This window comes from Vipera berus (genome assembly GCF_964194415.1).
Source record: "Vipera berus genome assembly, chromosome: 2".
Classification (NCBI taxonomy): Eukaryota; Metazoa; Chordata; class Lepidosauria; order Squamata; family Viperidae; genus Vipera; species Vipera berus.
In genome coordinates, this window is record NC_138203.1 from 154289556 (window position 1) to 154301932 (window position 12377).

At 41.9% G+C, this 12377-nt stretch overlaps 1 protein-coding gene across 2 annotated transcripts in view; it reads right to left on the minus strand.

The window, feature by feature from the left end:
* Positions 1–12377, minus strand: part of PITPNC1 (phosphatidylinositol transfer protein cytoplasmic 1) — a 191313-nt gene that overhangs the window by 104970 nt on the left and 73966 nt on the right. For both annotated transcript variants that reach the window (XM_081321871.1, XM_081321872.1), the window contains exon 2: positions 1505–1653. In XM_081321871.1, coding sequence (XP_081177997.1) covers positions 1505–1653 — 149 coding nt within the window. The remainder of the gene's footprint in view (positions 1–1504; positions 1654–12377) is intronic.

Here is a 12377-nt window from a genome sequence, read left to right on the forward strand (position 1 = left end):
AAACAAACAAATAAATAAATAAATAAATAAATCTTACAAAATATGCAGACTTTATCAGACAAGAAAAAATATTTCACTCGATAAATCATTAATACTGCTGCTTTGCACAAGGTTAGTAATCATTCATGATGGTGCTGTTCTTTACTAAGATATTTTGCCGCCTAAGGAGCTCACTAAAATATATTTCTTATGAAGCTAGGTTGGATATTCCTGTCGTAAGCAGTTCTTTGTATGCTGTGAACCAGACTGATTTTATCCAAGTTGCTGATGTTGAACAAATAGAAACAAGGTCAGACTTTGACCTTGGTACCAAAAAGAATTTTATTTTAAAAGCAAATTTTCTCCCTACAAAGGTTTTTGTTACTGATTTGGGAGTTTCAGACATATTTACTTCGCTGGGCCTTGGTTATAGCAATGTAATTTTCTCTTCTGTTGTAACTAATGTATCAGAGAGTCTGAAAACCATAGAAAAAAATAAACAAATTAATCTCTGATTCCTTTTGAGCAGAAAGCCTAGCATAATCATACTCAAGTTGGTCCACGAAACTGTCTTCAAGCATTCACATAATGTGTTGGATTTCAATGAGTTTGTTTACATGACACCCTGTCCTAAATCTTTGAGATTGGGAGGATGGGGGGTTTTGCTCATGCAAATCTGCACAAATATTGATAAGTTTAACCTGTGAATTGCACAAGTTTTGATCAGTACCAATTCCCATTGATGACTAGTCGATTTATGACCACAGCTGAGCCCAAAATTTCAATTGCTAAGCAAGACAGCTGTTGAGTTTTGTCCCATTTTGTGACCTTTCTTGCCACAGTTGTTAAATGAAACACTGCACTTGTCAAATTAGAACACTGTTCTTAAGTGAATCTGGCTCCTCCATTGACTTTGCTTGTCAGAAGGTCGCAAAAGGGGACCACATGACCCCGGGACGCTGGCACCATCATAAATACACGCCAGTTGGCAAGTATCTAAATTTTGATAAAATTTGATTGTGTGACCACGGGGATGCTGCAACGGTCTGAAGTGTGAAAGCGTTCATAACTCACTTTTTTTCAATGCCACTGTAACTTTGAACAGTCACTAAATGAATGGTTGTAAGTTGAGGACTATTTGTACTGTGTGGTTTTCCCCCCCCCCCATGTGAACACATATTTTGCTTAAGTTTATTTATAATTTCAGTTGCTTTTTCACTACTTTGTACTTAGCATAATGTATGAACCCATAAGTATCTGTAGCATCTCTGTTCATTTTCACAACTTTCCTTTCTCCAGAGTTTTTAACATGAAGGAAGGAAGGAAGTGACTGGCCACATATCTGAGCCACTAAACATGTAATTTATAAGGAGGAGACCTGGCCATTCTCAGGGTACGTCCTACTGTGTGATTCTCCTAAGACTGGTGCGAAGTGCAAAGGCTGACTAAAGCCAAAGTTTACTTCCCAAAGCTGCATATGCATTAGGGGAGGATGCAATGGCAGAACGCTTACAGGAATTTTTACCTATTCAGATAGACCCGTTTTTCTGTCAGCTGACCATTCCCGTAGTTTGGATCTTCATAGGGCTCATTCTGTACCACTTCCACACCTTCTCCACGATCACTCTGCTCGTGGCTATGTTTACTGATCATGTACAGCTGTCCAATTCTGTACTACAATGCAAAAAGAAGGAAAAAGTGTATTTAGGCGATGGGTTTTATTTATTTATTTATTTTTTACAAAATCCTTAAAGGAAACATCTTCATAGTGAGTAGCACATTTAAAAATAATTATGGGAACTATTAACAATGCTAAAAGCCAATTGTTTCAGGTGTGTAGAACAGGAACACTTGCTGAGTTCAAAGCACAGGGTCTAGATGACCCAGTTGAGCCCGAGGGAGGGGTCAAGCACGTCATTGGTTTGGAGTCCCTTCGCTCCCACAAAAAAATCTAAATTCAGCCCACCTTGAATTTCCTTGACTCTAACCTACTGCCAATTTGGCTTGACCGTTAATAGATCAGATTCTTGTAGACAGCTAGTGTGAAAAAAATTATACTCGTTTGAACAACCTTAGTTCCTGGTTTCTTGCACTTAACACAGAAGAGTTTATCACTGCTACTTATACACAAGAATCTGGTCAACTAATGGCCAAAGCTAAAATGGTTCAACAGAATTCATTGGACTTGGGTCTCTTCTGGCTGTGCAATGATTCCAAACTAATGATACATTTAACCCTGCCTTACAGTTCAGTGTGCTCAACTTCTACACTGTGGTTATAATAATACGGTATGTATATATACAGAGCCCCCTTAGAAAGCTTTGATACCTATCTAGACAAAATTACAGTATGATGTATCTGTCATGGTTTCGATAGAGGAAACCAGTTAAAAGAACTTCAAGGCAAGATTTCTTCCTTAAAGAACATTTTATTTGGAAACAAAGCATCGTCACTTACATAGTTGAATCCAAGAATGAGATTCCCTCCTCCCAGATACAAAGTAACAAATTGCAATTCCTACCCCACAAGAGCTGTCATAAATCACATTCCCCAATTAGCACAAAACGTGGGCTTTTCTCTCAGTCCCCTCAGCCCGCCAAAAGCTTATCAGAATATGTCCTTGAGTTCCCACACTTCTACATTGTTATGGCTAACTAAACCGTCAGGCATCTACCCTATTCCCCCTTCTACATCTGAACACTAAGAGAATAGAAAGGCACATTAAAAGCAAAAGTAAAAAGGGCTGCTGGTTCTCAGTTGTCAGAGTGAGGACATCCATTGTCACAGCGTTGACAGTATCTGTAAATTGTCCCACATGAAATGGCCCCAAGAATATAGGGGGGAGGGTGAGTAGCATTTCAACCTATTGCATATATATATACACACAGAGGCTTTGAACTCTAAGTGCAGCCAGCAGATGCTGCATGGATTGTATAAACAGCTCATTTGTCTGCTCAATTCAGTTTGTGGATGCATCCAGTGCTTTTTTTGTAAAAGAAAAAGGTGCCGGAACTCACACATGTCATACAACCCGCCTTGCCTACCCTACAAGGTTTCATCCAAAAAAGGTGCCGGAACTCCGTTCTGAGCGTTCTATGAGAAAAAAAGCCCTGGATGCATCAGATCTGATCTAGTTGGGACATACTAAAATCTCCAACAAGCTATTGTTTTTCTGGCAACATTATGGACATGGTTTACCATTGCTTGCTTTTATTTGCTGGCTCAGGAATTCTGGGAGTCGAAGTCAACAAGTTGTAAAGGGACCATAGTTGCCCACCCTGACATATAGTCTGAAGCCCTGCGATTTCCTGGGCATTACAACTGAAGAAAATAATACTGAAGATATTTTCAAAGGAGCTTGGAAATTCCTTGGAATCTATCTGCAAATAGAAGTCCAAGTTTCCCAAATGTTTCATAACTGTTATGACAAAAAAAGCATCATGTGAAAGTAACTGAACCATCTGTAATGTGAAACACAGTACAATTCTGGGGAGGTTTTCAGTTAAAAACCAGCCAGCTAAAAGTGTGGTATTTAACTACTTTCATAACAGAATGTGATTTCAATTTAGCAGAGTGAAAAACATCTCTTAATACAGTTTTTTTTAGTCCTATTGCACTAGTTTGCTTTGTTGGAATTAGAGACAGCTGTAAATATTTGTGTGACCAAACTGGGTACTGTATTTTTCAAAGTTTGTTGTTTTCCATTTTGTTTAAGCTCTGTTGGGAAATGCTGAACAAAGAGCAAGTATCAAATTGTGGTGTGATTTTCAATATGAAAAACTCTGCTGAGGCTGCTGATAATGTCATAGGGAAAGATCCTGCTATTTAAGATAGAATGAGTAGTGCAAGCTATATAATTAGGCATGTATCCTGGAATTATGGAGATGCGCATTTCTCAGCGTACTACAACTGAGATTGTATCATTACCCACAACAAAGCTCCACAGCACCACAGCACAATCTTTCGGCCTTCAAGTGTTTTATACAAAAACAAGTTCTTCAGCTGTGTGAACTAACATTTAAACCGTTATTTTTAAACGGTGCTTAACAAGAGCATAAAGGATTTTGTTATAATGAAGGTATTCCCCAGACGACCACTTTTATAGCACAATATTTAAAAGCTTGTGAGTCTTCTGGCTGGCAGAGATACTTTTCTTCTTTAAAACTGCATAAACGCAGATTGCTCCCAAAGCCCAGCCTTTCCTCTGTTGGAAGCCAAGAATAATTTTACGTCAAAGCTCTGGCTTGTACATTATAGAACACAATACTAAAGTTTCCTCCTCCCTCCCTCCTTATCCCAAAAGTAACTGGAAAGAAAAGTAAGGGAAAAAGATTATAGCCTTGACTTTCTAACAAAAAATATCTAGGACAAGCTGCTCTAGTTACGACATTGTATGTGTCAAGCTCGGGAAATCAGGAAATCCAGGCAGGTCAAGGCAGTTCAAATGAATGTAGAATTTATTGCAAGCTTAAACTCTCTACAAAAATCTGAACTACTAACTGACAAAGCAAACTGGTGGTAGATAAGAGTCAATGGAATTTAAGCTGGCCTAGACTTAGATCTCTTGTGGGTGTGAAGGGACTCAAAACTGATGACGCGTTTGACCCCCTCCCTCGGGCTTAGCCTGGTCACCTCCTACAACATGTTGAACAAAGGAAGGTCAAAGTAGAAACAGAGCCATTTCCTGGAACACAGGTAGTCCTCGACTTACAACCATTCATTTAGTAATGAATGTAGCTATTCAAAGTTATCACAGCACTGAAAAAAGTGACTTATGACTGTTTTCCACATTTGTGTCTATTGAAGCATTCCCGTGGTCACATAATCAAACTTCAGACCCTTGGCCATTGGCATGTATTTATGACAGTTGCAGTGTACTGGGGGGGGTGTCATGTGATCATCTATTGTGACCTTATGACAAGCAAAGTCAATGGAGAAGCCAAATTCATTAACAATTGTGCTACTAACTTAACACTGAAATGGCAGTGTTTCATTTAACAACTGTAGCAAGAAAGGTCATAAAATGGGGCAAAATTCATTTAACAACTGCCTTGCCAAGCGAAGGAAATTTTGGGCTCAATTGTGCTTATGAGGACTACATTAGTTCCAGGAAGAGCAGCAATTCCTAAAACAGTCCAAACTAGTTACAAACATCCAAGCAAAGGATAGATATTTCAATAATTCTACATCTCCACATCTCCAATTTATATATACTAGGCCTATATTTCAAATTTTCTCATGAGTAGTAGATCAATTTGAGGTGCTTGGTGCTCTCAGTGCATTTGTGGGGGAGGAGGTACTGTATGCAAAATACTTCAAATGAACTTTCTCCATAATCCCATCTCTCTCCCTCATATGACTGACCTTTTTACTAAGCATTTTCTAATTGTCAGCTGGAGTTGTGCGTCACCCAGACCTTAAGAAAGGGGGGGAAAAATCCTTACTGATACACAACCATTAACCACATAAATACCAAACAGAACTGAATTGAACTCTGAGCTGAGGAAATAAACTCTAGTCTTCAGAAATGCATGTCAGAAAAAAAACACCAATTTGTTTGCTTTGGCTTCAATAATCCTGAACAGCTACCCTTCTGGGCTTTGCATTTGGGAACATCAGTGTGTTAATAAGGAAAAAGAGACAATGAAGGGTGCCTTATTAGCAGGGTGGGGTTTATTTAAACCATTAATCAGGTGGATCTAATTATTTAAATCACAATTTAGTCATCCGTTGGGAAGATGCCATCAATAACTTTTCTTTGGGTAGAAGAAAGTTCAACAAAGCTTACTGGGGGGCATCAGTGCAGCAACTTGAGAAAATATAGGCTATTTTTGCCACAAGAATATCAACTAACCAAGACACTAAGAGACTGAGATTGCTAGGCAACCAACCAGCCAACCAATATTGACCCTGAGCTGTCAAAACAGATCTGTTAAATATTGGAGCTCACTGTAGTGAAGGGGTCGGGATTGCCCAGAGTCCCTCCAAAGGAATATACCGAAAATCTATAATGACTTGTGCTGTATGCAGTAAATTGATTCCACCCTCTTGACTTACACTTCACAGGCTTGTGCAGTTCTTCTGCAAAACCTATTGAACCAGAAACGTATGATGAAAAAAAAAGATGCTCTCTGGAAATGAAAAGCCTTCAGTGTAATCCACCCATCTCGATTAGAGCTCAAAATGTCTGGTTTGCAGAGAATGTGTAATGTATAATTATCATAAACTCTGAAAGTTGTAGAGAGGAGAGGCTAGGAGTGATCACAAGTTCCTAAATACTTAACCCCAGGACAGTGGCGTAGCGTGGGGGGTGCAGGGGGGGCCGGCCGCACCGGGCGCAACATCTGGGGGGGCGCCCATTAAGCTCGCCGGAGGGGGACGATTCTGCTTCACCGAGGGTCGGAGGAGCGAGCGAGTGGGCGGAGCATAGAAAGCAACCGCATTCGCTGCGCCCAGCCAGAGCGGGATCCCGTCCTCTCACGGCTGCGGATCGCCTCCTTTCTCGGGTGGGGGTGGGGAGGCTTGGCGGCGTCTCGCCTCCCTCTCTTTCTCCCGCCGCGGCTCTCCTCCGCTTGGCTCTCAACCTGCAAGCCCGGCCCCCCCCCCGACCCAGCTCCCGCCCCCGTCTCCTTTCGCGGAGGTAAAGGTAACAACTGCAGCCGCCGCACCTGCGGCTGCTTGCTGCTCCTCCTCCTCCTCCTTCTCCTGCCGTATTGACTCTCTGTGGCCACTCGGTTCCCCCTGCAGGAGGCGATCAGGACGCCCCCCCAACACACGTCGCCAGCAGCGAGAGTTTCCAGCCAGTCCGGCGAATCTTTGGGGTGAGGTGCCAAAGAGAAGGAGGCGGCTTGGCTTGGATAAGCAGCGTCTGGGCAGAAAATAGGTCAGGCGCCACAGCAAGTATGAACTCCTGGGGTTCAGCCTAAGCAGGCAAAGCTGCAGGGTGGGTTGGTTGGCTTTTCCGGCTTTGGAATAACCTTGGGAAGCTGAGGCATTGTAAGTTGGAAGTCATTGTTTGTTGCCTAACATGTTGGGTCACCCCACACCACATGCTAAGCCATAAACCGTGGTTGGTATCCAGGGTTTAGGACAAGATGGAGAAAACTAGCCAATTGTGGGATCATAAATCTTGATGAAGCCCATCATCGCTCCATGTGATGTATGCACTCAATCTACAAACGTAGTCCAAGCCTATTCACATCTGTTGTAAGGTCATTCTCTCGTGGGGTTTATCTTGACGTCCACTAAGAGTGGAACAAACATGCCCCATTAACCATTTTCAACGTCATGTCCTCTCTTTGTCTCATCCTAAATCACAGCTGAGGCACCTTAAAGTTGCCTTGTTTCAGTTTTAAACTAGCATTTTCCCTCTTCTCCAGAGACCCTTTTTTGCCTTGAACCTAACTCAAGGGTAGGCAACCTTGGCTCTTTTATGACTCATGGACTTCAACTCCCAGAATTCCTGAGCTAGTGGAAGAGACTCGAGTGCTAAAATCCAAGGGTTAGGGGGCGCAAATTACTTGCCTTGCCCCGGGTGCTGACAACCCACGCTACGCCACTGCCCCAGGATATATTTTACATGGCTATCAGGGCTAACCTTGAAAAGAGTCTGGAACTTGTTGGTAGTATATATTGCAGTAGGTTGCTCAGTCATATAATATAGGAAAGAGTCGGCAGAGCCTAGGGGCGGAGTCAAGAGAGGACTCAGTCTCGAATCGTTATGTGTCTATAAACACTCTCTTTTTAAATTCAGTTAGTCTTATTTAGTGCTAATTTAGTGTTGAGGGTGAGTTGACTAGTTTCTTGTGTATAGCTTTGAGCAATAAATCTTCTGAACTGTAAATTATGAGTGATCCTGATCCTTCATGCCTGAAATAGTTACTAGGCCCACTTCAGGTAAGTGGCTATTACTCAAAGTGTAATATAAAACCTTAATATTTTGGCATTATGTAGGGCATTCTTATTTTGCACCACCATACTGAGACACCATTGCAACCAGGTATGTACAAATATGACACCCACTATTTCGCTGAAAAGAGATTTTATTTAAGCAATGTACACAGGTAGTTTTTTTTTCTAGGCTGCTAGCTCAAAAGAGCTTCTTATCTTCCTTATCCTCTATGAGCTCACTGCCATTTCATTACCCTTCACTACCTGCTTTTCTTAAATTCCATGACTTTCAAATGTTCCACTTTTTCTGAGCTGGTGCTAGATGTGGGAAAAAGTTAAATACAATATACGTATTCCCTCTCTCCTTTTTTCAGCTGTCGGCATATTACATTATTTACACACACACCTACACACAGAGATGGAATCTCCATATTGGATTGGATCCATATGGACAAAGTCAGTTCCAAAATCTATCTTAGCTATCATTTTTATAGTCAACAAACCTAATGTAGCACTTGACATTTTACCATATTTTTAAAGCAAGTCCATGCTAAAAATGTATGCTTTATAAAAACAAGACACAAAAGAAAAAATGTTAATATATTAATTAAGGATGTACAGAAGTCCTTAAAAAATATTTAAGATCTATTATAAAGCCAAGTTTGAAAACCGAACCTAGGGCCGGGCAGGTCTGAGACCAGAGTTGGCAACTGTGTAAACAGTCAACTGTTCAGATTCAAGTCTTGCTTTGGGAAAAGGCAGGAAGTAAACATCACATGTCTGAACCATCAATTCAGGGCCTTTACACCCTTACACACGGAATGGGCACTCAGAGCTGTTTTATAGGTCCCCCTTATTGAACTGCACAAAACATATTTCCCTAGCTCAGGCATCTCTATAAGATTTCAGCCAAGTCCTAGCCTAAGACCTAAAGGCAAGAAATTGGATATCTGTTGTGGGGTCCTGTTTGGGGGAGCCTGACCCTTTTAGATGGAGGAGAGAGAGAAGCAGCAGGGCAAGTAGTATGTTTAATAGCATATGCAGAGTTGAAGAATGTTTGCGAGTCAGCACAGGGAGGAACCAAACCGTGCACAGAATTGTTTTGACCTTACTGTTTTGATAAGAAAGTATTAGGAAAAATTTCAATCACTTCTACTTTTCCACCCATTGTTGCCATTTTCTGAGAAATAATCTAACGATTAACAGTCATATGCTATTAGCAAAGCTTGCTTAGCAGTTGGCATCAGAATGAAAAATGGGAAATGCATTGACTTGCAAATACAGACACCTAGACCCACATCTTCCGTTTTGCAAGAATTCACCTTTAAAACGCTCATTAACACTGCTTTCCCCCCCTCTTACAAGCCTCTTCTTTACAACAGAACATAAATAGATTTAATATATGCTTACCATTTTATGGACCTGAGCACCTCAAGATGCCCAATGTGCTTGGAAATATCGGTGGTCCTTGACTTATGACCACAATTAAGAACAAACTTTCTGTTGCTAAGCAAGACAGTTGTTAACTGAGTTTTGCCCCATTGTATGACCTTTCTCGCCACAGTTCTTAAGTGAATCACTGTAGTTGTTAATTTGTAACTCAGCTGCTACGTGAATCTGGCTTTCCCATTGACTTTACTTATCAAAAAATTGCAAAAGGTCATCACATCATCCCTGGAAACCACATCCGTCATAAATACATGCCAGTTGCCAAATGTCTGAATTTTGATCACGTGCTGCAATGGTCATTAAGTGTGAAAACTGGTCCTAAGTCACTTTTTTCAGTGTGGTTGTAACTCCTGTCATTAAACAAATGGTTGTAGATTGAGAACTATCTATAACTAGATGGATTAGTTTTCCTCTATATAACCTCACTCGTTGCCCTATATCGAAAGAAACATGACCATATATGATCCAACCCAACTTAAGCACATATAAGTAAGTGCCATGGAACTCAGGGAAACAGATTTTTCTTCTTTTACTGAAATATATGCATATCATTTACATGGACTGCTTGGAGCTAGCAGAATGGAACGTACAAATTATGTCAACAGATATATAAATATTGCCATACTTGCTTTTCCCCATACAACAGAAATGTACTTGCACATCCAAAGTAAGACTGTAATCTCTGCTTTTTTAGTGGGGATAAACTCAGTTAGCACACCGAAGTGACGCATAGCATGGGATTATGTGACTCCCTGTAGCCTAATCTCTCATAAGTACTGCATAGTGCTATCTACTTAAAAATGAGATCTATGTATATTTACATTGACTTGGAAAATTCAGTATTCATTTGCAGTACATGGCAACACTTCTCAAATTCGCAGTTACATTAGATATAATTTGCCTATTTATTTGTTCTTGAATCCCTGCTAATTTTAATTCAAATTGTTCTGTTTTTACTGGATTAATTTCTCTGATATATTTTCAATGCAATCAGATTCTTTCATCTAGGCATTTAATAGATCAAACAATCCTAGCTTTTAATTTCCTCGCGTAAAATAGTGCTTCCATGTGGTGATTTTGTTTTCAGCCTAGTTCAGTGATTAATCATAACATCATATCTCCCACAAAGATATATAGGTTTTTAGTTTGGCCTCTTCCTTCTCTTAAAGGATACAATAGACATTGCAGCAGTATACTTTTTATTTAAACTGGTTCTCTGAGCTACACATTAATGCCTTGTCTATACAGGTAGTTCTCGACTTACAACCATTTGTTTAGCCACCGTTCGAAGATACAAAGGCACTGAGAAAAGTTGATTTATGACTGTTACTCATATTTATGACCATTGCAGCATCCCCATGGTTACATGATCAAAATTCAAATGCTTGACAACTGACTTGTATTTATGACGGTTGCATTGTTCCAGGGTCATGTGATTGCCTTTTGCAACCTACTGACAAGCAATGTCAGTGGGGAGCCAGGTTCACTTAACAACCATGTTACTAACAACTGCAGTGATTCACTTAACTGTGGCAAGAAAGGTCGCACAATGGGGCAAAACTCACTTAAGACCTGCCTTGCTTGGCAACAGAAATTTTGAGCTCAACTGTGGTCGTACGTTGAAGACTACTTGCATGTGAATGTGTGTGTGTGTGGTGATTTTTACAACTCAAGGAATATAAGGAAGTGAGATGAGCTAAGTCTTCCTTACTTATCTACTTAAGTTTAAGTTTATTGAATTTATATACCGCCCTTTTCCCGTAGGACTCAGGGCGGTTTACAAAGTATTTAAAAACATCAATACAAGAGTTAAAAACAGTTAAAATAATTAAATTTGATCCCTGAGGGGGAAAAATTTAGTGCCAATGTAGCTTGCGGAGTAGAGGTGTTACATGGGAGTATCGGGAAACCCCCATCACAACTCGCGCACCAGCATTCTGCACCAGCTGAAGCCTCCGAGTGGTCCTCAAGGGCAGCCTCATATAGAGAGCGTTGCAGTAGTCCAACCGGGAGGTCACGAGTGCACGGGTGACTGTGCGTAGGGAATCTCGGTCCAGATAGGGTCGCAACTGGCGCACCAGGCGAACCTGGGCAAAAGCCCCTCTGGTCACAGATCCTATGTGATCTTCAAAATTGAGCTGTGAATCCAGGAGGACGCCCAAGTTGCGAGCTCTATCAACGGGGGGTAACACCTCACTCCCCATCTTTAAAGATGGAATAGTCTGGTTAATCCGAGATGCCGGTATGCATAGCCACTCAGTCTTGGCAGGATTGAGACGAAGCTTGTTTCTCCCCATCCAGACCTGGACCGCCTCCAGGCAACGGGACATCACGGCGAGGGCATCACTAGGTTGGTTCGGGGTGGAGAAAAAAAGTTGGGTATCATCAGCATACTGATGATACCCCACCCCGAAACCACGAATGATCTCGCCCAGCGGCTTCATATAGATGTTGAACAGGAGGGGAGAGAGAACCGACCCCTGAGGAACTCCATAAATGAGAGGCCTCAGGGTGGATCTCTGCCCTCCTGTCAACACCAACTGCGAGCGGCCCAGGAGATAGGAGGAGAACCACCGTAAAACGGTGCCTCCCACTCCCAAACCCCTGAGACGCCGCAGTAGGATACCATGGTCGATGGTATCGAAAGCCGCTGAGAGGTCTAATAGGACTAGGACAGAGAAACAACTCCTGTCCCGAGCCCACCAGAGAACATTCACCAGCGCGACCAATGCCGTCTCCGTGCTATGCCCGGGTCTGAAACCCGATTGGTATGGGTCCAGATAATCAGTTTCCTCCAGGAACAGAGGAAGCTGGTGCGCCACCACACTCTCAACAACCTTCGCCAGAAAGCGAAGGTTGGAGACCGGACGATAGTTATTTAAAACAGCCGGGTCCAGGGCAGGCTTCTTGAGGAGGGGCCTCACCACCGCCTCCTTCAAGGCGGAGGGGAAGATACCCTCCTTCAAGGAAGCAGTTATTACTGCCTGGAACCAGCCTTGTGTCTCCTCCCGGGCCGCATAAACCAGCCAGGAGGGGCACGGGTCCAACAAACAGGTGGT